The sequence below is a fragment of the Euleptes europaea genome, chromosome 10, assembly GCF_029931775.1.
Source record: "Euleptes europaea isolate rEulEur1 chromosome 10, rEulEur1.hap1, whole genome shotgun sequence".
In the NCBI taxonomy this organism is placed as follows: domain Eukaryota; kingdom Metazoa; phylum Chordata; class Lepidosauria; order Squamata; family Sphaerodactylidae; genus Euleptes; species Euleptes europaea.
In genome coordinates, this window is record NC_079321.1 from 80000012 (window position 1) to 80027356 (window position 27345).

Sequence of the window (27345 nt, forward strand, 5' to 3'; positions counted from 1 at the left end):
GTGCCAGGGTTACTGAGATAATCAATGTAAAATGCTACATATTCATTATTTCCTCCCCCCCCCCCCATCAAAGCTTGTGATAATTTAAATTTAGGGTTGCCATTTCTGGCTTTGGAAATTCCTGGAGATCTGGGGGGTAGTGTCTGAGGAGGGCAGAGTTGGAGGAGGAGAGGGGTCTCAGTGGAGATACAATTCCATAGAATCCACCCTCCATAGCTGCCATTTCCTCCAGGGAAACTGATCTCTGTAGCTGAGATATTGTAATTCCAGGAGGACGCCAGACCCCCTGGAAGTTGGTAACCCTGTTTAAGACAGAACATTTTAATGCATTATAATGATGCTGGTTTGGCTTCTGACAGCAAACCTATGTCTATTAAACTAATGTAGATCGTTCTATTTATTAAGGACTCTTCTGGTCCTGGCAATCCTTTCTAATAATAAAGTGTTGGAGCTGTCAAAGGATGGGACAGGTAACCTAATCTACTGACATAGCTTTTTAATCCAGTGCATCAATCATATTATATTAGCTTCAACAGAGACAAGCTGCTGCCATTTAAAAGTTGCAGCAGCACAATGTGCTGGCAAAGTTTTGCAGGTGTAACTTTCACTCAAAAGCAAGCTAGGTGGTGTTCATGTTGGGAGAGAGAACCACATCCAGTTTCAAGTATATATTGTAGAACCACATTGAACTTCTGAATTTTGCCCCCCCCCCTTTGGTTAGTGTAAAGTATCTTGTTCTTGTACAGAGCAAGATGAGGGGAATTCTAAATATAAAACATGTACACTATACTTTAATAATACTATTATTATTGTTTTGGCTGTTTTGTTATATAGTACTTTTCGTGGGTGTTACAGCATATTAGTTACATTATGCTAAATGGCTTATCACTTACATAATAATAATTTACTGTGTGTCTAAGCATACTAAACTCTGGCCAAAGTAATTTTTGAATTATTGTCATGAGTTTTGGGAGAAAGGTGGGCAAACAAATATTTTTAAAGGAAGTAAATAAATAAATAAAAATAGAATTTGATTCAGAATTTTCATAGGATAAATGAGGAATAAATATCATGTTGACACTGTTTTCTGTCAAGTTGATTTCCCCCCCAAGAAAAACAGTTTATTTTCTATTTATACTGGATTAATTTCACACTTTATTTGGCTCATGATAAGGGAGCTGGAGACCTTGCCCCCCTCTGCTTGTATTAACATGCAGTACTGATTAACGCGTTTCAAATGTAGTCTTATACACTGTGTATCTGTTTATTGGGGGAGGAAATAGCTTGGGGGGGGGAAGTCCTCCTTAAATAAACAGAAAACCTGACATAGCATCTTTGAATTTATTATGTTTTGTTGAAGAATTTTGCCGCCCTAGTCAGGAAAAGTATTTCAATTAAAAATCTACTGATTTATATTTTATCTGCAATACAGCATTATATTAACCTAGCTTTTACATATGCTTGATCATATGCATTTAAGAGGTCTTCATATGATAAGAAGCAGATGTGTCGCAGTAACAGCAGGCAAGTAGGGGCTTGGAAGCCAGATTCATTAAAAGAGCTTTGGGATAAATGCAGTACATAAGATATCCACTGAAAGACAGAAGCCATTGATGAGGTGACCTCTGAATGCAAGTCATCTTACTATAAACAAAAGGGTGTAGAAAGCCATTGGTCTGAACCAAGCTTGTTTACTATCCAGATCCCTCCTTAGTTAAGTAAGCTCACTGAGAGGGTGGTGGGGTGGCTGCTGCTCAAGGAAGAACAAAGTGTCTTCAGTTCCACCTGAATTTGAGACAATAGACTACAGAATTCTTTGATACAGAAATTAGCTACCCGCATCCAGTGTTGGGGACTGCAGTTCATGTGGAACTTAAATATATTTATAAAGGTGTTTTTTTTCTCCTGAATAGGGAGTTTACAGACATAGGGAATCCTTTTTAATTTCTTTAAGAGGAATGAGGTAAGCTAGTGATTTATTTCTATATAGTTTAATGATTGGCACGGTAAGATACCAACATCCAGCCATCTATGCCTAGATACCTATTATTTAACGCATAATGATTTTTTAATGCATCCATAATTTGCCATTTTGGATTTGCATAGAATTGTGTGAATTTTGTATAGTTTATTATTTTATAGAATTTCTATCTGTAGAAGTTACTAATTCCTTTATCTTCATATATTCTTTTAGCAAGTGTAATTTTGGGAACAATTCTTTAGAAGTTTCACAGACAAGCAGCAAACATGTTGAAAAATTTGATAACTAATTATGAATGATAATTTTCTCAGTTGCAGTTCAGGAGAGAGGCACTGTATAATAAAACATATTGGACATCTTGGCAGGACAGTTTCTTTTAAAAAATTGTGTGCATAAACTGCTTTTGAATGCTCAGTTGTAATAAGATTAATTGTTGCTTTGCACAAGAAAATAAAGATACTGCAAAGATAGTTTGTATTTAGAACTCTTTAATTCTCAGAAAGTTTTATCTGACATTACAGAGCCAAAATGCGGAACGTGCATTTACAGTATTAGAAATCATTCATGACATTTTGTCATACTTTGTAGTGATGCAAATAATGTGTCTGATTGTAAACAATACTAGTTAAGCAAGTATTCTCCTCCTGTGCATATGTTTTCCCATTGTGGAAAGAGTAGTAGACTTAAACAGGAAGCGTTAAACTGCCGTGCTGCATACAGGATCCATGATGTGCATTGGAATTGACAACTACTACTTCTTAAGTGTCTCTTTCCTTCAAGAGAACTTGGGAGAGGTGTTGCTTTAAGAGTAGCATTTTATTACCTTAGAAAAGGAAGTAAAATTTCAGAGAGGAAAAATAAAATGCTTGTACTGTCCATCTCTGAAAACTGATTTACAACTGCAGGCAGTTGTGTATTGTTTAGGCAGTCTGTTTTGCAGAATGGTATGATAAATTATTACAGCCAATGTGCTTCTCAATTTGGGTTGTATGGTCTAGTGAACAGCAAACATCAGTATTTAATTATACGATTCTTTTCTTAGGTTGCTTAATATTTTCTGAAAGGCACTTTAGCTCATTTGTACTGTTTATAATTTTAAATCATTAACATTTTACAATAACCAAAGCAATTTACAATTTTTAGAAAGTCATGTATTGAAATAACAACTATGCTGTATGATATCTAAGAAGTGATATAGTGAATTTCATAACATCAATCATAAAAGATTGTCTAGGAAGAATTCTCAGATTTAATGTTGGACAAATAAGTAAATGTGTAGAAAATGCAAGACAGATGTTTTTTTAAAAGCACATTGTAAACAAGGTAATTGTACATATTATTAGTATTGTTTGTCTAACAGTGAGTAATGGAAAATGGTAGCATACAGTTTACTTAAATGTATGCATCTCTGTATTTTCTATTTATTTTTTCTTTAATAATATTTGCAATGTGTGTTAAAGCTGACTCGAAGTGCTAAGCTAATTTTTTTACTAGAGATTCTAACGTATTAATTAACATTTCTTGATAAATCAAGCTGCTCTATGAAATGCCAACATCTTACTGGCAGGATGTCCTATGCAAGCACATGTGTATTGAATGGAAGTTCTCATAGACCACCCATGAAAATGTATCAATTATAAGCAAATAGCTTGAATAGCCAACTTTGTGTACTGTAGAAATCAGTAGTTATATTCTGCTTCCCTAACCAGTTAGCTGTTATAGGTCAACATTAATTTACTAAAGCAAACTTCCAAACCTTCTAAAGAAATTGCTTTAGTTATTAGTTATAAGGAATTAAAAACTGAAATCAAACTTCTGGTAATAGGGAGAGGCCTCATGCTTGTTAATTATTGTAGTAAATATGGAAATACAGATATTTGCAAATAAACCTAGGCCGTCTTTTAAATGATAAAAATTGTCATTTTAGAAATAGCTATCCATTAAGAGTGTTTCTGACTCTCGAAAAGACGTTTGTCAATGGCTGTTTGCTGTATATGTCGGGCAACAGAAAGTTAAAATAGAGAAAAACAGTCAACATACTATAAATGCATAATTGTGCATCCACAACCACGTAGTACACAGCCAAGATATCTTTGAAAGGCTGTCATTGCAGTGAAAGACATTTTTCTTAACTACAGATGTGTTATTTTCCAAAATCAGTTCAAAAGGATTTTGTGGTCCATTTTAAAATATTTTCATTATTTAACAGATTTATAATAGGTGAACTCTGCACTCAGATACAGAAAGGAATAAAAAATGTGTATCCCTTATTCATTGTGCTGGATAAACTGTAACCAATGAAATTAGTTGGTTAAATTTGTGACCACAATATTCTTGTATTCCAGGAAGGAATGGGGGGATTATAAGAGAAGCTGAGGAGGATTTTTAAAGTAACATGATCAAAAATTCCAAATCATATTTACAGCGTGGAAGATAGTTATTCACTAAGATCATGAGCCAGCTCTAATTACATGTTATAAAGTTAATTGTGTGTGACTGGTTGAGCCTGGATGGAGATGTACACATTTGGATATACAAATGCAGTGTAGATAAGCAGTGTCAACGGTGGAATTTTCATTCTAATGCACATCCGATTAATGCCCCGGGCTCCTGATCTAGCCAGTGGTATCCACACGTGAGATGGTTTTGTTTATATGCATGGATCTCAGCTGGACGGCAGTAATAATTTGGTAAATAAACTCTTATAATTCTATTTTTTTAAAACCACTTCCATAATTTTGTAATTAAATTTCTCAAACTAAAAAGTGCATGATTTAAAATAACACATAACAGTTTAACTCTTTTGTATTTTTAAAAAAAGTATAACTTGAACTCCCCCCCCCCACACACACTTTCTATTGCCTTATAAAAATGAAAACTACCAGTTATACAGAATAGCATTCAGGAAGATCAGAGGTATGGCTTCTGATTAGCATGCGCAGTTATGTGAAACATATATTGTTTACAGCTATTAAGAATATTTTGTATGTAAGGTTTATACAGTAATTGCAAACCTATAAAACTTACAAAATTTTAAAATATCAGTGTATATATGTACACTGATATAATTTTACTTTTGATGGCCATTGTTCCTTTGGTGCAATTCGTACACTAGATGCTGATCAAAAGTGTACCATAAAATAATTATTAAATCATACCTTTCTTGTATGCATTAATACTTGTTTGTGACAATTTACAGCACAATCCTGAGTGCTGCTGTGGCCAGCTGCCGAGGCAGACGCAGTGGTACTGGTCAGTTGTCTATGGAAATTTTGCAGGGGGAAATAACACATAGCCCCTTTGCAAGACACAGATGACATAACAGGCATGCCAGAGTCTATAGCAACTCAGGCAATACCCACCAGTCAGACAAGAGCAGCTGATGACGCCCCTATGCATAACACACACAGGTGCAGCCAATCAGTGGCTCCTGATCTGGCCACTGCCCCTTTATGCCACTCCCCCCCCCAAGGAGAGCCAGCAGACAAGGAGGAAAAACCCAAAAGAGGCACAGGGCCCAAGGTGCCCCACCAGCCCATAAGGGATGGTTACCCATGTGGCAGACACGATGCCCACCCCCTCTCCATCAAGGGCCTGATTGGCAGCAAAAGTGCTGCACATATGAAACCCGACCTGCTCCAAGCTTCACACCCCCTTCCTATGAAGAAGTTTTTAAAAAGGCAGAGGCCAGGCTGGATCCCACAGCCTCAACACCCAAACCAATCCTAACTAGCAGGCCCAGAGGGTAGGTTCAGAGGAGGCAGGCCATCAAGTGACCAGAGGCCCTGGTTCGATCACCACATGGAGGGGGGAGAGGTGAGAAGCAGACAAAAGCCTCTGAGATGATGTTTTGCTCTTGCAAACCACAAAAGTGGGAACAGGATGGCTCAGCTGATAGGATGCCATGGGTATTATTTTGGCTGGGTCCCCTGCATCTGTACCACGAAACTGCATGTCAGCAGTGCTATGGGGGATTGTGGGATCCAGAGACCGCTGCCCCCCACACCAGACCAGCCACACACACCCTCAGACCACCCACAAGTCCATTCCCCATGCAAGCTGCACACAGCAACCATGGCACTAGGAAGACTAACATCAGTGATCCCACTGTGAGTCAGAGCCTGTCCTCTTGCATGTGTGAAGGGGCAGCCCTAAGGGAAAGTAACAGATGGGGCGGGGGAGGAGGGGGGAGGAACATGGAGCTGGTCTCATCTGCTCACAAACAAACAAAAAGGGACTGAGTTGTAGAACACATCAGACTTTATTGAACAGCAAATCATGAAGAGGCCTGATGTACTGGTTTGCCAACTCCCTCCATCCAGTGTGGCACCTGGGCTTTTGTGAGCTGCTTTCAAGGGCCATGGGGAGACAAGATGCACTTTTCCTAGCACAGCGTGCATCTGAATGAGGTGGACTTGCTGGCCGGAAGTCTGCCTATGTCAGGATGCTCCAAGAGCCAAGCTGGACCCGGTGACTAAGCAGGGTGGCAATGTATTCCAACAGCGCATGCTCTCAGGTCTCCCCACTGAATCACCACCTGCACAGATGCTGGACAGGAACGTGCAGTGATGGCAAACAGCACAGACACCATGCCAGGTACAGCCATGCCTGTGGAGCCCAGCAAGGTCTGCGGCTCCATTTGCCAGGGAACCTCCCAAGGCATATAGTGTAGCCATATAAATGACATTTACCGATCTTGTGAGCAACTGCTCCATCCCTTAATGTTGCTGCTGCTGCATACCAGTCCGATCCTGCAAGGCAGTGGGTCCCAGGGTTGCTCAGCCAGCTGATTCACAAAACACAGTGGGGCACAGCGTCTAGGCCATCTAAACCCTGTCCTCTGCCTGGGAGGAGGAGGAGGAGCCTTGGCAAAGCAGTAGGCTATAGCAGCCCAGTATGGGGCTGCCAGCATCCTTGCTTTCCCCAGCATCATCAGCTGTCCTGGGCATGCCCATGACATGATGTGGAGCCTGGTGCCAGGAGGGCCTGGCTCAGGTTGCCCCTCCTCCCATGCTGCTAGCCTCGGGTGTGGGAGGTGGGTACAGGGAAGGCAGGTGTGGACTGCTTTGCTGGGGCAGCCTGGGTTCCTGCTCCTCACCTGTCAGTGTGTGGGTTGCTCCAGCATAGCAACCATGGTTGCCACGGTGCCCCCAACACCTTTCCTGCCACCCACCAAGGTATTTCTAGAAAGTGGGTGGGGCCAAGTAGGGCTTTTGCCCTGCAGGGCTTGTTATTGGGTATTGAACGTCTGCTTGGCTTTGCAGATTTTATAAACATTGCTTTGGCAGAAGCAGCCACCATAAGGATCTTTATTATGAGACTGGGAGTAAACTGTGCATATGCAAGAAAACATGTTTAAACTATATGTTCATTTTAAAAGGCATCCTGTTAAGCAGATCATCTGCCTGCAATGTTGAAGAGTTACTATTAGAGAAATGCATGACCTCACACCCTAACACTTTGTTGGTTGGGTGGGTTAGTGGGGGGGGGGGCAGGAGGCATGTCTGAAATGTTTTATCGCCAGAACTCTTTGCACTTTACACTTAAAGAAAAAAAAGTTTACGATTCTGGAACATGACAAAGTATATTCTGTGATTTATATAAAATTATGCTTGCGTAGGCTCTTACTTTGCACAACCAATTCTGGTTCTGCTACTCACGGGGAAGGCTTTAAAAGTCTGGCTCCAGACAGCAGGAACTCTTGTTCAGCCACTACTCTGGCTTTGGAGATCTCACTGGTTGTTGTCTGCAGTCTTTGTAGTCCATAAAGGCTAGAATCTTTGTTTTTGTTTATAACAAAAGCGTGACATTTTTAGAGAGCTGAATTCATCACCCAGTTCTACATTCTGTGCTCCTCTCGAAACACTCTCCTCAATCCGAGCTCAGTTTCTGGGCTAGGCCGCCCGTCAAGCCACAGCAGTTCATGCTATCACAGCATGTAACAGGGCTGGAGGTACTGGTGATGATGGGCAAGGATGATGCTTTCTCCCACAGTTGTCCCACTGAACTCGGCTTGTACCTCCCCCCCCCCCCCCGTTACCCAATTACCACAGCAGGCCCTGGTGCTGTGAAGACAGCGGAAGTGGCACAAGTGTAGTGGCATATGCTTACAAGTTTATTGGTTGAGCACGGCTGCCCCGTGCCTAAAGCTCTCTGCTCCACTACAGAGTTCAGTTATAGGTGTTGCCATCCCGTTGAGAAGAGTAGTTTTTACAGTGAGAGTAGTTCAGCAGTGGATCGGCTACCTAGGGAGGTGGTGAGCTTCCCCTCACTGGAAGTCTTCAAGCAGCGGCTGGACAAACTCTTGTCAGGGATGCTTTTGGCTGATCCTGCATTGAGCAAGGGGTTGGACTAGATGGCCTGTGTGGCCCCCTCCAACTCTGTGATTCTTGCAGCAGCTATTTCGTGGTGGCCTCTGCCTCCTGCAGCAGTCATTTTGTGGTTGTGTCTCTCACCCTGTGCCAAAATTCAGAAGGTGCCCATAGCCTTAAAAAAATTGGGGACCCCTGAGCTAGGGGTAGTGTTTTTACTGCTCATTGGTTATACTGGAGGTTTGACATTCACAAGAAAGCACTATGGAAAGGCCAGAATGTCTCGCATGACCTAAAGCTTCTCTAGCAGCTCCACCTCATATCGAATATACACAAAAAGGCCAGCAAGGCTTTCATGTGCATGGGCAGTCCACTGTGGTGATTGAGTGTAGTCGAATGGATGCATTCAAATGCTTACAGGGGAGGCAGGTGTGGATTGCCAGGCCGGGGCAGCTGGTTTCCTGCTCACCTGTCAGTGTGTAGGTGCCTCTTTGGAGATATGGGGTACCTGTTAAGGTTCTGAAATGAGATGCATTAGCCACTCAGCATGGACTTTGCTCTCCCCCTCGGGTGTCGGGGCCAGGTGCTCCCTCAATGGTGCTCAGTGCCTGGTCTGTTCCTCATTCAAATGTCTGGTAACCTTTATGGGGTGGAATTGTCATTCCATTCGTTGCTAAGCAGAATTAGATACCCTTTTAATAGAAAGTTGAGAAAGTCATCAAATCCAAAGGAAGCTTCTGTTATTAGAAGAGACCCTTTTTTGCAAAGAGCTTCCTTGTATCTCAGTCAACTACCCCACTGAGTGATATTTTTAAAAGAACATAGCACAAGAAAAGACCAAGTGCATCAGTTCAAAGGTCCATCTTTGTCAGGATCCTTTTTATCATAGTGCCTGATCATTTCCTTTAAAAAGCCCATAAGAAGGGAATAACGGTCCTTTCTCCTGCTTCTCCCTACCAAGCAACTGTATTGAGAGGTACAGTGTCTCTGAACATGATGGAAGTGTTATTTAAACATCATGGCTAATAGCAGTTGATGGACTTATTCTCCCTCAGTTTGTCAGGGTCCATTTTTAAAGTCCTCTAAGCTAGTGGCCATCACAACATTTTCTGTGGAGATAGATCACGATGTTATTTAAACTTCTAGCTGTATCTGAAGAAGTGAGCTGTGGATCATACCCTGCCAGATATTTTGTTAGTCTTTAAGGTGCTACTGGACTCCTACTCTTTTCTACAACATCTTCTGACAGTGAATTCTAAAAGTTTACTTCATGTTACATGAAATCTTATTACGGTACCTTTTTTCCTGTATTCAATTAATTTAACACCTGCAAATTCTAGCGGGTGGGAGAAGATTCCCTCTAATCAATTTCTCCATGCCATGCATAATGTTATAAATATCAGTCATCTCCCCCCCTCTTCTTTAGGGCCAAATATATGTGTCAAAGTTTAAAGATCTCAGTCAGTCTATAATAAGGTAAATTGTGTATGAGCATAACAGTGTCTAGCTTCAGTTTGGATCAAGGGTCACACAATCCTGCTTGGTCTCAGTAATCAAAGCATTTTGTATTAAAAGTAGAGGCTTTAAAATGACATTTATTTTCCATTTCCTTGGTTTTTTTTTTAAAACGATGATGGACTTTGTCGTGTAACCAGGGCTGTTTCCACATGGGGAGAGAAAAGCTATACAAACTGTTCAGGTAGCAGTGAACAGGATGGAGGTGTGGGGAGATGGAATTCACACAGCCCGGCCCCTCACTGCTTGCTGTTGGTACCTCCGCCCACCCCCTTGTTCCTCACCATAAAGCACTAGCTTGAGGAAAGCCTCACCAAGCCCCCTTGCCGCCAAGCAATTCTCCCTCCCCTGCAGCAGCTCACAACTGAAGTACAACACAGTGCCTAAAGGGTGTGCGGGGTGGGGGGGGGAGAGTCCTGTGAAAGGATTGTAAGGGAACTCTGGAACTTCGGTTTGAAGGCGGTGCTCAGCTGTACCCCTCCCTCTGGATTGGCTGTGGGCAAAGCTTTCACAGGGAGCCTCTGACTGCAGCGGTGGCCCCATTTCCCCTTTAAGGTCAGAGCAAAGGAGGTTTTTGTTTGCTTGGGCTTAAAAGGGAAAGCTCCAGCAGCCCTAAGAGCGGTGTTAGGAAAAGGCAGGGTGTTGTGTGGAAGCTCCCAAATGAAGTGGGGGGAATGTTGTATTCCACCTGGCTAAAAGCTCCATGGGGGGGGGGGGGACATCTATACAATAATAACAAAATAATGTCCTCCTTAATTGCTGTTTTTCAGTACCAGCAGACTAAGGTCAAACAAACTATAAAGCTATTCTGAACCAAAACACAGTGTTTGAGAGGCCTCACTTCAAATGTTGCATAAAAACTGTTTTGCATTTCCCTGATTTAAACATTGAAGTGCAACTTAAGCCAATCTTTGAGCTCGCAGCTCATAATTTTATACTGAATGTGCATGCCGATTTTCATCCTAATGCCCCAGTCTTCAAGGGGGAGATCTCACTCCTACGTTTTTCCTCGTCCCCTTCCAAGTTAGTACAGGGGTTGAGTTGGGATTCTTGAAGTGTGCAGTGTTTAATGTTGTGAATGTTTATACCAAATTTCATTCCAGTGTCCTAGTATTCAGGACATATATCCCATTGCATTATCTTCTACATTTCTTCCCCTTTTAATAGGTCCTGTGATCAGATAGACATTTGAACTTGAAATAAAGAATTGTGGCATGTTACGCATAAATAAATAAATGCAATTCAAAACAGTCTGGTTTAATTGAAGACTTCACTTCATTTGGCCAGTTGTGTTTGTGTGCGTTAAGTGCTGTCAAGTCACTTCCAACTTATGGCTGTGGAACACAGGCAGGATAATGCTGCTGCAGTCGTCTTGTTTGGGGGCTTCCTAGAGGCACCTAGTTGGCCACTGTGTGAACAGACTGCTGGACTTGATGGGCCTTGGTCTGATCCAGCCAGGCTTTTCTTATGTTCTTATATTCTAACCGTATGAATTAATGACCCCCAAAACAACCTATTGTTAACAGCCTTGCTCAGGTCTTGCAAACTGAAGACCATGCCTTCCTTGATTGAGTCAGTCCGTCTCATATTGGGTCTTCCTCTTTTCTTGCTGCCTTCAACTTATCCTAGCAGTATTGCCTTTCCCAGTGATTCTTGTCTTCTCAGAATGTGACTGAAATATGATAGCCTCAGTTAAGTCATTTTAGCTTCTTTTAGCTTGATTTGATCTAGAACCCACTTATTTGTCTTTTTTGCCGTCCACAGTATCCATAAAACTTTCCTCCAACTCTACATTTCAAAGAAATCTACTTACTTCCTGTCAGCTTTCTTCATTGTCCAACTTTAACACCCATACATAGTAGTGGGGAATACTATGGCCAACAACACATCCTTACACTTAAGAATCTTTTCTAGCTCCTTGATGGCTGCCCTTCCTAGTCTCAGTCTCCTTCTAAGACTTACTTTTACATGCCGTGGTTGCTAACAACTGTTCTGCCATTGTGCCTTGTACCTGAGGCAAAGCAAAAAGGAGAGGCTGCAAAATTTGTTAGACTATTTATACCTTGAACTGTCAGCTGGACAAATTATCAAGATGGCCTCCAATATAATTGAAACAATAAAGTCTACTGGTAACAATTATAATAAACATTATAATAAACAGTAGCATTAAACTATCTTTTAAAGTACCCAACTCCTAAAATGACTGACAGCTGAGGAGAGAGATTAAAAATGTCAACATTATACTATTACCCAATGCAGGAGGCAAACACATGATCAGGTGGGTAGAAGGTGGTTGTGATGGTAGAGAAAATTTGCAAACAGCAGAAGGAAAAGAAACATTTATACTGTATTGAAAGTGTAACATTCCTGAAGCCATGTTATGTAGAATGAGTTCTGAGTTCTTCTAAAACAGAACGATCCTATCTAATGACGACCTTCCTTTCATCAGAAGGTATGATATTCATATTTCACAGCTCTCAGTATACAGGTTCCTGAAGTGGCTTCCAATCTTACTGGTAGAAACCCTAATGAAATATCAATAAAACAGACATACTAGCAGTAAACTAATTAAAACAGCAACAACATACCACAGACCAGTAGAAAAATGAAAGTCTAAAACATTTGCTAAGAGGCTATGGCATCAATGCCTATAAAAATACAGAACAGCATGAGTGACAGTAATGATGAGGGTAATAATTTATAAAAAAGCTTGCTAGAAAATATTTTTTTCCCCTCTGGGTCTAAAGCCAAGCAAGCTGGGTGAACTCTGAGAAAACACAACCTGAGGAAGATCGTAAGTATTGGACAGACCTTTTAGAGTTTTAGCAGTAATGGCCAGCACTTTTAATTGTAACCAGGAACAAGCTGGCAGCTAGTGTAGCTCATTTACAGCTGCCTAGATGTGTTCTGTAAAATTCACATATGCCGGCAGTTTTACTGTTGCATTGTGCACTAATTGAAGCTTCAGAGGCACCTTATGTAACATACATCTTTTCATGGTATTGCACACTTTACCCATCACTCTGTCTTGGACTCAGTCACAAAAACCAGTGCAGTGCTCCAAGACCATCTCTGTGGCTTCTGACTCATGAGTAGGACTACAAAAGCCCAAAAAACGTATCCGTCCCTTATGCTCAGTTCCTTCAGACTCTTATCTTTTCTCACAGGAGTTGAAGCTCAGAAGCTCACTATTAGACAGACCCACAACAGATAGCATTTTGAATTACAGAGGAAGGAAAAGAAGAGGAACAGAACATTATTGAGGGGCATTGTAAGGGACTGCAGAACCTGTATTTGAGTGATATCCCCTTCAAATGCAAATTAGAGTTAAAATACAGTATTAGTTAAACCACTAAAACGATTTTAAAAGATTACTTGAAATTGTTCTTGCATGCAAGTATATATTGATCAATTCAAAATAAATATGTTGATTATATGGGAACTCTGTTGTTCACGCTATAGACCTAGGCAGGGATCCTGGCAATATTTAAATCCTTTAAGAAGACTCCTCTCGACTTCCGGGTCGGATCGGCCCACCGCTAGCAGTGTGGGGATCGCGCTCCGGAGCAAAGCTGCCCGGGGGCATAAAATCAGCCCCCCAAACCATCGGCAAGCGGCACCCCTCGGAGAAAGAGGGGGTGCTGGAACGGGAGCCGGTGGGCGGCCCGTCATTCGAGCGATAGCTGCCGAGAAAACGGCGGTGGTCACTCTGATGGGTGCTGCCGAGGTGCCGGCACCATCTTCAAGCAGTAGCCGGGGAGTTGCGGTGGAGGAACCCGATCTCAAAAGCAAGTTCTTACTTTCACTTTTTATTAATTTTTTTTTAAAAAAACTGGGGTGTTTGGCAGACTATTTTTACAGGAAGACAAACTTGGAGCTAACTACAACTTCATTACGAGCTCTTCATTGACTTTTGGCTTTTTGCCAGTGCAGTGACGCAGTTTAAAAAAGTTAGTTTCAGTGTTGGAAGACTTTAAAAAAGTAAGAAAATAGTTATACTGACATGAACTATATCTACTGATATGTCAAATGATTTTTATTCTCTCCAAACTAAACATGTTTATCTGATTTAAATATTTTCAAGCTGATGATTTAAAAGTGAAAGTCTGCCCCCCCTTCCCTTTTTGGATTACAAACTGGAACCTGCTCAGCCCTCATCTTCAATGGGAGAAAAGAAAGAGAAGCACGCCAGGGAATTTCTCAAAGAAACAAAGTTACAAGTACAGCTTCCCCCATGTAGAGCTTTTGTATCTAGCACAACGTCAGCACTGCAGACTTCACCTTCCATAGCTACATCAGTAGTTGCAAAGATGACGCCTAAGGCAAGACCGGAAGTGACACTTAATGTGTTTGAACTGTTAACTAAAACACACCAGGATGCCGCAGAGATGAAGCAAGAACTGAGTCAAAATACTGCTACCACCTCTCAGAATTTGGTTGCAATTGCAGCTTTACAAGGCACAATCACATCTCTGACGGTCAGACAAGACAAAGTGGAAGCCAAACTGTCAAAGACAATACAGGAGACTAAAGAGATTAAAAAAAAGGTGGACGTATTGGAAATGTCACTGGAGGCTTCTCAGGAGAGAGATGAAAAACGTGAAGATCAAATGGCAATGATGGAATTTAAGATTAAGGAGACCTCCCTTCGTATTCGTGGGCTGAAGGAAAAGATTGAGGAAAGAGATTTGAGGGGATATCTGAAAGGACTCTTGGTGGAGCTTTTACAGGAAGAGGAGGAAATTGTTGAAGGGATGATTGTGACGGCCTACAGAATTAATTCTGCTTATGCAACCAGAAATAAAGTCCCAAGGGACTGTTTACTTCAACTTTTTTCAAGGAGTCATCATGATCTTATTCTCAACAGTCATTACATGTCACCACTTACAGCTGAAGGCGAATCTTTGAGATTAATGAAGGAAATTCCTGGACGATTGCTTAGAAAAAGAAAGGATTTCATGGAAATTGTGGAAAGATTGAGATTAAGTGGTATCCAGTTTAGGTGGGAATTTCCACAAGGTATTTAATTTACCTTCAAGGCTAAAAGGTTCAAGATCACAGATACTAGCAAGGCGGAACAATTCTTGAGAAGATACAATACAGACCTCTTCAAACCAGATAAATCGACCAAACAACCATCTACCAAAGAGTCAACAGAAGAAGAAAAGGCGTCTGAAGCAAGTGGTGGAGGCCTGCCAATAGACTCAACAGAGGAATCCCTGTCTGATGAGAAGGAAGGCTGAACAGAAACAAAACTAATGGGGGAGGGTGGGGGTAGGATATTTGATATGGATGATACTTATAGTTTTATAAAGTGATAATGGATCTAACTGAATTTTAATATGTTACAGGTACTATCTTGGAATATTAATGGGTTGAATTCTCCTAACAAAAGGAAGAAAATATTTTACCACTTGCAAAAAACTAAAGCTAATATTATTTGCTTACAGGAAACGCATATTATTCAGAAGGATATGGGTAGAAAGGAACATCCGAGGTTGGGTAAACTTTTTACATCTTGTAATGAAAAGAAAAAAACCAATGGTATAGCTATGTATACACCTCCGTCATTAGAACCAAAAATCATGTATCAGGATAAGGAAGGAAGAATGTTGATGGTGGAAATAACTAGTGGATACCAGAAGATCTTATTGGTGGGAATATATGCACCTAATACAAATCAAAAAATGTTTTTTAACAATTTAGCAACAATACTAGCTGAATATGCAACAGAAAAAAATGATTTGGATGGGGGACTTTAATGGGGTAATGGAACCTAAGATAGATAGATCTGCAAAGAAGAAAAAGGGAAAAAATGAAGGTAAATTACCCGGAATTTTTAATGCTCTTATAGATCAATGGGATGTGTTTGATGTTTGGAGATTGGAGAATGGTAACAAAATGGTAACATTAACTGAACAGGACAAAATAAAGAAAAGGTGGGAACAATACACTGAAGAACTATACAGAAGAGATGAAAGGATAAAAGATTCTTTCCAAGAAGAATCTTTCGAAGAAGAACCTACAGTTTTAGAAAGTGAAGTGAAAGCTGCATTGAGAGCAATCGGGAGAAACAAATCACCAGGAGAAGATGGGATATCAATAGAGCTATTCCAAGCCACAGAAACAGAGTCCATCAAAATCTTGACAAGAATATGCCAACAGATATGGAAAACAAAACAATGGCCCACAGACAGGAAACGATCCATTTACATTCCAATTCCCAAGAAAGGAGACATCAAAGATTGCAACAACTATCGGACTATTGCATTAATTTCTCATGCAAGTAAAGTGATGCTCAAAATCTTACAGCAAAGGCTGTTACCATATATGGAACGAGAAATGCCTGATGTTCAAGCTGGTTTCAGAAAAGGAAGAGGCACTAGAGATCATATTGCAAATATACGCTGGTTACTGGAGCATAGGGCTGTTGATTCGGTTCGGCCCGAACTGAAAAACAGCCGAATTTCCCCTGATTCGGTCGTTTTTAGTTCGGGACGAACCGAACTCAAAAATGGAGGGCAACCGGGGGAGCCGAATTCAGCGAGTTCGGAAGTTCACGAATAAATCCGGCCAATTCGGGGCGTCAGTAAGCAGCATAACCGTCAGTAAGCAGCATTCTCCTCCCCCCGCCAATTGGTGGTCAGGCTGGGTCTTCTTCTGGCCAATCAGTCAGGATTGAGTACTGGAGGAATCAGCTGATGTGCGGCCCGGCCAGGGAGAGAGAGAGAGAGGAAAATCCTCGTGTGTGTGGGGGGGTGCTTGTGCACATTCGCTCCTTTCTGTGGCTGCAGGGGGTGTATTTTTTGGGGTACAGACCCCAAACTTTCAGCAGAGATTCAGACAAGCCTTCTTAAGAGACCACCCAAGTTTTATAAACATTGGGTCAGGGGGTCCCGAGATATGGGCTCCCCCTTTTTTTCTTTCCATGGCTTCAGGGGGCGCATTTTTGGGGGTACAGAACCCAAACTTTCAGTGGAGCTTCAGATGAGCCTTCTTAAGATACCCCCCAAGTTTTGTAAACATTGGGTCAGGGGGTCTTGAGATATGGGCTCCACCCCTTTTCCTTCCCCCCTTTTCCATTTACGTGGCTGCAGGGGGCGCTTTTTTGGGGATACAGCCCCCAAACTTTCAGCATAGCTTCAGACAATCCTTCTTAAGATACCACCCAAGTTTTGTAAAGATGGGTTCAGTGGGGGCAGAAATATTGGCTCCCCCTTTTCTCTTTCCGTGGCTGCAGGGGGTGCATTTTTGGGGGTGCAGATCCCAAACTTTGAGCGGAGCTACAGACAAGCCTTCTTAAGAGACCACCCAAGTTTTGTAAACATTGGGTCAGGGGGTCCTGAGATATGGGCTTTCCCCTTTCCCCTAGTGGGATGAATGGATCAGCTGATCCTGTGCATCTCCAGAGCAAAACGTCCCGTGCCTAATTGAAATAGTCTTGGATTACAAGTTCTCCCCAGCCCCTCCTGATGGAACAGAAGACAGCCACAGTAAGACCCCTTTGGGGGCTTTAATCTATACTTTTTCTCCTGTGTGTGTGTGGGGGGGGAAGCAGAAGTCTGTGTGTGTGTGGGGAGGGAACAATTTCTGTGGGTGGTGGGGAAGCCAAAGGGGGCTTTTGCTGGTTCTGCCTGGGGGGGTGTTCCCCCTCGAGTCTCTCTCTCCCTGGTTTGAGGGGGGGTGTTCAGTTGTGTGTCTTCAGGTTTTCCCTCATTCATAAGAGCGGCTAGGTCTATTTGGATGCTTGCTCAAAACTGGTTTTCAAATGGTGACTTAAAGAATGCATTTGGAGTCCCATGCAAAAGGGGAAATTCCACCCCTCCTGCTCATTATGCATAGCTAGCTGCCTCTGTCCCTTTCCATGGTTTGCAAACTCCCAGATGTCAGGTGTTGCTTTGCACAGTTGCAAAGGTGTTGCTTACAAGGTTGTGTTGCTTTACAGTCATGTTGCAATGCTTTGCAAACTTCTCAGCTGTTTGTCGGGGCTGGGAGCTTTGTGCGTGGGCGGCAAGCTCTGCTCAGACATGCACATTAAGGGTGGGGGGGGCCCTTTCGGGGTCCATATCTCAGCCCCCCCGACCCAATCTTTACAAACCTTGGGAGGTCTTTCAAGAAACGTCCTTTGAAGCTCTGCTGAAAGTTTGGGACCTCTACCCCCAAAAATTCCCCCCCCAGAGCCGCGGAAAGGCGCGGTTGTGTTTTTAATGGCTTTATTCGGCCGAATTTTTTTCCCGAACTTTGAATTCCCGCCGAATTGCACGGACCCGAAGCGGGGGAGTTCGGACTTCGGCATATCCCGAATCTAAACAGGCCGAATTCAGCCGAATCTGAACTATATTGATTTTTTTTTAATTCAACAGCCCTACTGGAGCGTACGAGAGAATTTCAGAAGAAAATCAGCTTGTGTTTCATAGATTACAGCAAAGCTTTTGACTGTGTGGATCATGAAAAGCTATGGCTGGTTTTACAGGAAATGGGTGTGCCACTACATCTGATCGTTTTGATGCGCAACCTGTACTCTGGACAAGAGGCCACAGTTAGAACAGAATATGGGGAAACGGAATGGTTTCCAATTGGCAAAGGTGTCAGACAAGGATGTATTTTATCTCCCTATCTCTTCAATCTATATGCAGAACATATAATTAGGAAAGCTGGATTAGATTTAGATGAAGGTTGAGTGAAAATTGGAGGGAGGAACATTAATAAGTTGAGATATGCTGATGACACTACATTATTGGCAGAAAGTAGTGAAGATTTGAAACAACTACTGCTGAAAGTTAAAAGAGAAAGTGCCAAAGCAGGACTACAGCTGAACATCAAGAAAACTAAAGTAATGACTACAGGAGAATTACACAACTTTAAGGTTGACAATGAGGAAATTGAAATTGTTCAAGACTTTCTATTCCTTGGCTCCACCATCAACCAAAAGGGAGACTGCAGCCAAGAAATTAGAAGGAGATTGAGACTGGGAAGGGCAGCCATGAAGGAGCTAGAAAAGATTTTGAAGTGTAAGGATGTGACTCTGGCCACCAAGACTAGATTAATTCATGCCATCATATTCCCTATTACTATATATGGGTGTGAAAGCTGGACAATGAAGAAAGCTGATAGGAACAAAATAGATTCCTTTGAAATGTGGTGTTGGAGGAGAGTGTTACAGATTCCGTGCACTGCCAAAAAAAACAAATCAGTGGGTTATAGATCAAATCAAGCCTGAACTGACCCTTGAAGCTAAAATGACTAAACTGAGGCTTTTGTATTTGGTCACGTCATGAGACGACAAGAGTCACTGGAAAAGACTGTCATGATAGGAAAAGTTGAGGGCAGCAGGAAAAGAGGAAGACCCAACAAGAGATGGATTGACTCAATAAAGGAAGCCACAGCCTTCAATTTGCAAGATCTGAGCAAGGCTGTCAAAGATAGGACATTTTAGAGGACTTTCATTCATAGGGTCGCCATGAGTCGGAAGCGACTTGACAGCACTTAACTCACACACACAACAAAAAGGGATACACTTATTTTTCTTCAAGACATCTTACACATTCCAGGATAGATATGTTGTGGCTTTTGAAAGGGCTGATAAACATATCAGAGAATCCAGAGATTCTACCTAAGCTGCTATCAGACCATAATGCTGTAATGGTAAAACTTAAAATTGGAGAAAGGCTAAACAAAACTTGGGTAGTAAATGAATTTTTGTTGAAAAATAGTAAAATAGTGGAGAAACTGAAGGTGGATATACAAAATTATTTTAAGGAAAATTCAGGTAAGGGTACACGGGAATATATTGTTTGGGATGCCAGTAAGGCTGTAATTAGAGGACTACTAATCCAACAAAATACAAGATGGTTTAAAGAGAGGGAGGCAAAGAAGAAAAATATTTTAGATCAAATAAGACAAGGAGAAAGACAGGTAAGAAAATTTCAAGATAAATTACATAAACAGGAGCAGCTTGATAAGCTTAGAAATTGGGAACACCAATATGAATTTTTAATATCTGATGAAATCGAAAAGAAAATTATTTTTAATAGGCAAATATTCTTTGAACATGCTAACAAACCAGGTAAAATGTTAGCATGGCAACTCAAACATAAAGAAAAAAAAGTACCAATATCTCAAATTAAAAAAAGGGTAAGATAACAAGAGATAAGGGTGAAATAATAGAAGCATTTGTAGAATATTACACAGATTTGTATAGAAAGAATTCAGTTGTAGAGAAAGAAATGGATGCATATCTTGCCCAACATGATTGGGAAAAAATAACCCAAGAAAATAAGGAATTATTGGATTCTCCAATAACTAAGGAAGAACTAAAAGAGGTAATAGGTAAAAGCAAACTAAATAAATCACCAGGGGCTGATGGGTTTACAGCGTCTTATTATAAAGTATTTGAAGACCAGTTAGCCCCCTATTTATTAGAAGTGATGAATTCTTGTATGTCAAATGGGCCTATTCCGCAAACTTGGAAACAAGCAAATATAGTATTAATACCTAAAGCGAATTCAGATCTATTGGAAGTAAAAAACTATAGACCCATCTTGTTACTGAATAATGATTACAAATTATTTGTTTCATTTTTAGCAACTAGACTGAAAAGGGTATTAAACCAAATTATACATGAGGATCAAGCAGGATTTTTACCAGAAAGGTTGATTATTCAAAATGTAAGAGCGGTAATAGACCTCTTAGAATATACGGAACAAAATACAACCCCAACAGCTATGATATTTTTAGATGCTGAGAAAGCATTTGACAATGTGAATTGGCAATTTATGATTAAAATATTAGAATTCATGGATTTTCCCCAAAAATCCATGAATTCTATATATTCTCCCCAAAAATCCATGAATTCTAATATTTTAATCACTACGAACAATGTGTGTGACACTCATATTTTAATATTTAAGTATATATATATATATATATACACATATATATACACACACATATATATACACATATATATACACACACATATATATATATAAGTATATATATACACATATATACTTACCAAACAGCTAACTTGTTGATAAATGGAAAGCTATCATCACAGATTGACATCCAAAAGGGAACGAGACAAGGTTGTCCTCTTTCCCCTTTGTTGTTTATTTTAGTTTTAGAATTGTTATTGAAAAAGATTAGACAAACTGATGAAGTAATTGGTATGCAGACGATCTGGTATGTTTTTTGACAGATCCTATTGAACATATTGATAAGTGGAATAAAATTTTGGAGGTTTATGGAAAGCTTTCAGGTTTTAAAATCAACAAAAATAAAACTAAGATATTGGTTAAAATATGACTTTCTCACATCAACAAATATTGATTAAAAAGACAGGATTCATGATTGATCATAAAATAAAATATTTAGGCATATGGATATCACCCAATAATCTTAATTTATTCCAAAATAATTATGTAAAACAATGTCAACAGATAGTAAAAGACTTAAAAAGTTGGGGGGAAATACCATTATCATTGTGGGGACGTATTGCAGTAATTAAAATGATGATATTGCCTAAGATGCTCTTTTTGTTTCAAAATCTGCCAATATTGAAAGGAGCGCAGATATTTAAAAGTTGGAAGATATTTTAATTTTTTTATGGGGTAAAGAAAGACACAGGATAGCATACAATAATTTAGTGGAACTGAAAGAAACAGGAGGGATGGGATTACCAGGTCTGAGAATGTATTATCAGGCTGCTTGTTTCATCTGTATAAAAAATTGGGTTCTATTAGAGAATCCGAAATTATTGGAACTAGAGGAATTTAACTCCCATATTATCAGGGTTGGCCTATTACAAACATGGAAAAAGTACAAAAGATTTTTGGAAAGTAAGACCCCTGGTTGGATTAATCCAATAGAAGCTTTTATGAAGAGAGTGTGCATCTAAACTTGGACGGTAATATATATATAGAAACTATAGAATGTAAAGACGGGATTTGGATGTTGAAAAGTAGAGAAGAGCTCAGAATTAAAGATTGGTTTATGTAATATAAATTAAGGGATATATTTAATGATAAAATGGGGTCTAATCAAACTAAATCTAAATTTGAAATTATATTAAATAAGGGGAATAAAGGGATGATAGGAAGGGTTTATAAAGTATTGATAGAAATGAATTTAGAACATTAAAGGATTAAACCAGTGATGGTGAAATGGATGAGAGAGCTAGGGCATAATATAGATTTGGAAGCATGGGAAAATTTATGGAAGAAGGAATATAAATTTACCATCACTAATGAAATAAGAGAAAAGCAATATAAAATGTTGTATAGATGGTACATAACCCCAGTAGTGTTAAGTAAAATGAAGAAAGATGGTAAGGATTTATGTTGGAAGTGCAGAACTGAAAAAGGTACATTTATGCATGCTTGGTGGTTTTGTAAGAAAATCAAGAGATTTTGGAGATTAATTTTAAAGGAAACTAATCAGTTAATACAAAAATAAAAAAAGATCCTGCTTTTTGTTTACTGGGTATCCCAAAAAATGAATTTAGATAAAGGTGATAGAGTCATATGCCAATACAGTTTTGCGGCAGCTAGAATTATAATTGGTAAAAACTGGAAGCAAATAAATAAATCAAAGAATGGAGAGAAAAACTATGGCTGTGTATGCGGATGGCCAAACTTACAGATTCTTTACATGGTAAAGATATGAATGAATTTTAAAAAAACATGGTCAAAGGCCGCCGCATATTGGGATAAATTGGCAAAAATGAACTTTACAGGTATTGTTAATGAATTGTAGATTAATGTTTCTTTTTTAATAATAGAAGATATTAATAGATTTTGAAATACTGTCAAAACATCTCTCCGGAAGTCTAAGGGTGATGGGTGCACAGTTAAGGTGGGTGGTGGTTATCGGGGCACTATATATTTTATAAATTTTATTGTATAATCGTAATGCTATTGGATGTAGAAGTGCTCTTTTTGAGATTGTGTATTTTATGTTGTTTTTGTATTATGATTTTAGTTTTTAGTTTTTTCATTATTATTGTTGTTTTTATTTTTTATTTTGAATGTTTATTTTTTGTTGTGTTCAATTATAAAAAATCAATAAAAAATTAAAAAGAAGAAGACTCCCCTCACCAGAGGCAGAAGCTGAGGCAGCTGGGCTGAGAGTCTGTAGGAAGTTGCTGTTTCATGAGTGAGGATGGCTGGTGTGACTGGGGTTAATTGCTGACCACACCCTCTGCTGTTGGCTGTTGAGGGGTGGGATTGAGAGCTGTTAATTAAGAAGGCTCCTCTCGCCAGAAGCAGAAGCTGAGGCACCTGGGCTAAGAGTCTGCAGGACCCAGAGTTTGTAAAGAGGTCGGTACAAGTTTTTGTTTTTTTCCTGAGGTGCTGGGAAGCTGCAGCTGAGGTTGATGTGTAGTGTGAGTGGGTGAAGGGTGCTTGGAGCCTGCTGGAGAGGGATTTCTGAGTGGTTCCCTTTGTTCTTTTGTCAGTTGCTGTTTCCTGAGTGAGGAGGGCTGGTGTGATTGGGGTTAATTGCTGGCCCTTCCCTTTTTTGTTGGCTGTTGAGGGGTGGGACTGAGAGCTGTTCATTAAGAAGGCTCCTCTCACCAGAGGCATAAGCCTTTGGCATGAGCCAAAGGGTGAGAGCCCAAAAGCTCTTGCTCTGGGGGGTCTGGCCTGGGGGCCCTGTAAGCAGCTGACAAGTTTCTACATTTTTAATGTGTTGAGTGTTTTTGCTTCTTCAAGCAAGGAGCCTTGAGAGGCAGTTTGTCTGGGGAACCATCAGAGTAGTGCAGGAAAGAAACTGAACAATTTCAGCAATGGATCACAGCAGTGTGGCTAGTGAGGGAGCTGAGGCTGTAGCATGCAAGTTCCGCGGCATGTTTGTATTCTTACCTGATTACACTTACCTGATTACAATAATTACACTTGCAGCAAGTGTAAGTAGGTAGCCCTGCTGGAGGACAAGATACAGGGTCTTGAGGCACGTTTGTCCACACTCCATTTTATAAAGGAAGGTGAAGAATTCATGGACATAACATATGAAGCACTCTTTAGGGGGCAACAGGAGGAGGAGAGAAAGGTATCTCAACTAATGGAGGTGCAACCAACACAGGAAGAGGGTACATGAAAGAATGAGACCCATAGAAGCAGGAAAATCAGGACTCATTCTGATCCTCTGTTGCTCAGCAATCCGTTCCAGGATCTCTCCCCATAGATACTGATTCTGGACCACTAGAACAAGGGCTACTCCCCCCCCCCAAAAAAGCTTGAAAGAAATTTGTGTTACTCAAGTTCAAATATTTTCAGTACATTGTCCATGCATACCTATAACATATTATATGTTTCATCTTTATCTGTTTATTAATTGTACATATATCACTATTTATTGATTTTATAGGGCTGGCGCAGAACTGTTTCCCCCCCCCCCATGTGCATTCACGGGGCTTCCCTGGAAGCCCCGTGAAGGCGCGCGGGGGGCTCTTTAAACAGATCTGTGCCTCCTGGCTGGGAGGTGCAGATTTGTTTAAAGAGCCCCCCACGCACCTTCATGGAAGCCCCGTGAAGGCCCGCAGGGGGCCGAATTTTCCCCCGAACTCCGGATCTCGCGCCAAATTTCGCGTATCTGAAGCGGGGGAGTTCAGACTTCGGCACGTCCCGAATTTAAAAGGGCTGAATTTTGCCAAAGCCGAACTTTACCGAATTTTTTTTTTCAACAGCCCTAGTCTGGAGACTGAGTCCTATGAGGAAAGATTGAAGGAGCTGGGTATAAGTTTAGCCTGAAGAGGAGAAGACTGACAGGGGATATGATAACTATCTTCCAGTACTTGAAGGGCTGTCATATAGAGGATGGTGCTGAGTTGTTTTCTGTTGCCCCAGAAGGTCGGACCAGAACCAATGGGTTGAAATTAAATCAAGAGTTTCTGTGTAGACATTAGGAAGAATTTTCTGACAGAGCAGATCCTCAGTGGAATTGGCTTTTTCAGGAGGTGGTAAATGCTCCTTCCCTGGAGGTTTTTAAGCAGAGGCTAGATGGCCATCTGTCAGCAATGCTGATTCTATGACCTTAGGCAGATGCTGAGAGGGAGGGCATCTTGGCCATCTTCTGGGCATGGAGTAGGATATGTGTGGGGGAGGTAGTTGTGAATTTCCTGCAGTGTGCAGGGGGTTGGACTAAATGACCCTGGTGGTCCCTTCCGACTCTATGATTCTATGATTCATGATATCAGTATACTAGCATAAGAAGGGAAAGGAACCTCCTTGTCTCCTAGCTGTCCCAACTCTCAGCAGTGCTGGAATTCAGTGGGAAAGAGGATGTTTTGGAGTATAGTTCAACAAGAAATGGATCATACAAAGCATATAGAAGACTTGCATCATCTAATTGTAGGCCCTCAAAGAGGTTTGTAGAATCTTCTACCCCCAAAAGATATAGCCAAAAAAAGGACTTGTGTTGCAGGCAATTTTTTAGCTGTACACCCAGGCCCTAATGAATACACATGAACACATGAAGCTGTCTTATACTGAATCAGACCCTTGGTCCATCAAAGTCAGTATTGTCTACTCTGACCGGCAGCGGCTCTTCAGGGTCTCAGGCAGAGGTCTTTCACATCACCTACTTGCCTAGTCGCTTTAACTGGAGATGCCTGGGATTGAACCTGGGACCTACATGCAAAGCAGATGCTCTGCCACTGACCCACAGCCCTCCCCCACAATGGGTGTGACTTCCATAGTCCCAAAGAGGGGTGTGGGTGCTAGGCTTGCCCTAGACTGAAAAGCCAAAATATGCAAGAATCAGATTCTTTTATAGCTACACAACATCAGCAACCATAAATAAATAACATATCATAAATTCTGGCAGTACCCCTGAAAGAAATGAATAATTTCACTAGATCACTAGAGATGGCGAGTGTTTACTTAGGTGTGCCAATAAGATGATCATACAAAGTTTCTTTAAGCAGTGTTTCACTGGATGGCATTACAAGTGTCTGTTACTTGCCATTTTGGGCCATGCACATCTATCAGACAAAATGTTGATTATATAGTATCTATTAAGGGAACAGGAGTTCCTAACCTCAGAGACCAGTTTATCCATTCCCTATTGTAAGAGAAAGCTATGCAACATCAGCAACATTAAAAGGATTCACTTGAGATTACTTCCTGATCAACCAAAGGAGGACTCTGCTCTAACCAGTTCAATTCATGGAGTTCCTTGGGGATGAACAAAGACTCAGTGGTTCACTGCATTTTCTGTCTCCAAACAAAGGGTTGAGTCCTACAGACTGTAAGCAAGGAGCTTGCAGAAACAGATCTTCCCGGCTTTTGCCTTCCCACAGCACCCCTTATGACGGGAGAAGGCTATGATGGGAGAAGGCTAGGAACCCCATAAAAGGAGTGGGGAGTGGGGGCTAGCTGCCTCTGCTTGCAGACCCCCAGGATGTTTCCAACATTTTGAGCTCAATAAATTTTTATATAAACCAAATCAGTTTGGGAGTTTAAAGCATAGACTCAGTTGATCCAACATTAACGAAATACTTTCTAGGAACAAATACACACACACACACACATATATATATATATATATGTATATATATGTTTGTGTGTGTGTGTGCGCGCGAGCTGTACGAATGTTTGTATTATACCAAAGGCAAGTGCTATGAAAAATTGAAGTTTTCCATTTGGGTGAATTCATGTAAATTCACTAATTTATTTTATTTATTTATTTTATCAAATTTCTACCCCACTTTCCCTGGCAAAGCCAGGCTCTGAGCAGCTTACAGAACAATAAAATATACAATGAAACAATAATTAAAAACATTTTAAAACAATTAAAAACCAGCCCTATAAAATCAATAAATAGTGATATATGTACAATTAATAAACAGATAAAGACGAAACATATAATATGTTATAGGTATGCATGGACAATGTACTGAAAATATTTGAACTTGAGTAACACACATTTGCAAAAATATCTTAAGCATGCCAGATTCAGAAGATGAAAATTAACATATGAATTATTTAGCTGCCACTGCTCTTTTGCCACAAAATCTGGTGTTTATTATTGTGAGCTTTAGCAGGAAACAGAAGCAGTATCAGTTGGGAAAACATTTCTTTACTGAACTGAGAACAGTTTGGCTTTCTTGTTTCTAAGTGGGGAACAAGGTTCTTTGGTTTCTTTGTTCCAAGTCAGACGACTCCCAAACTATTTTAGCTGAACATTTTACATACTAATGGAGTCAAGGGAAGTTAAGTTGGGCAGCTGTTCATGGGATAATAATGAAGCACACTGTTTAGCATTGCATATCCTCACTGTAAAATATGAGAATTGTTTTGTAGGGACCATGGTGAGCGGGGGTATATCCACTCTGTGTGATGTAAGTGCATGAACTGTGGGTGAGGATACTTTTCTGTTTGTTTTTTCTTTATGTGAAATTAACTGACAATCATTTTCTTGTTGCAGGTGAAGAAAACGTCTGCAGATACGGATGTTTCAGAACCACAGAATTCCAGGTAAGGTAACTAAACATGTGTTTCGGTGAGAAGCCTGGAGTAATACAATAGTATATTTGCC

At 40.6% G+C, this 27345-nt stretch overlaps 1 protein-coding gene across 2 annotated transcripts in view; it reads left to right on the forward strand.

The window, feature by feature from the left end:
• EYA4 (EYA transcriptional coactivator and phosphatase 4) overlaps nt 1-27345 on the forward strand; it is a 231460-nt gene that overhangs the window by 41835 nt on the left and 162280 nt on the right. Inside the window, exon 2 of one of the 2 annotated variants that reach the window (XM_056856381.1) lies at nt 27235-27284. The exons of the other annotated variant lie outside the window; for it this stretch is intronic. Within the exon in view, the coding sequence (XP_056712359.1) occupies nt 27235-27284 (50 nt within the window). The remainder of the gene's footprint in view (nt 1-27234; nt 27285-27345) is intronic. 2 annotated transcript variants of the gene reach the window in all.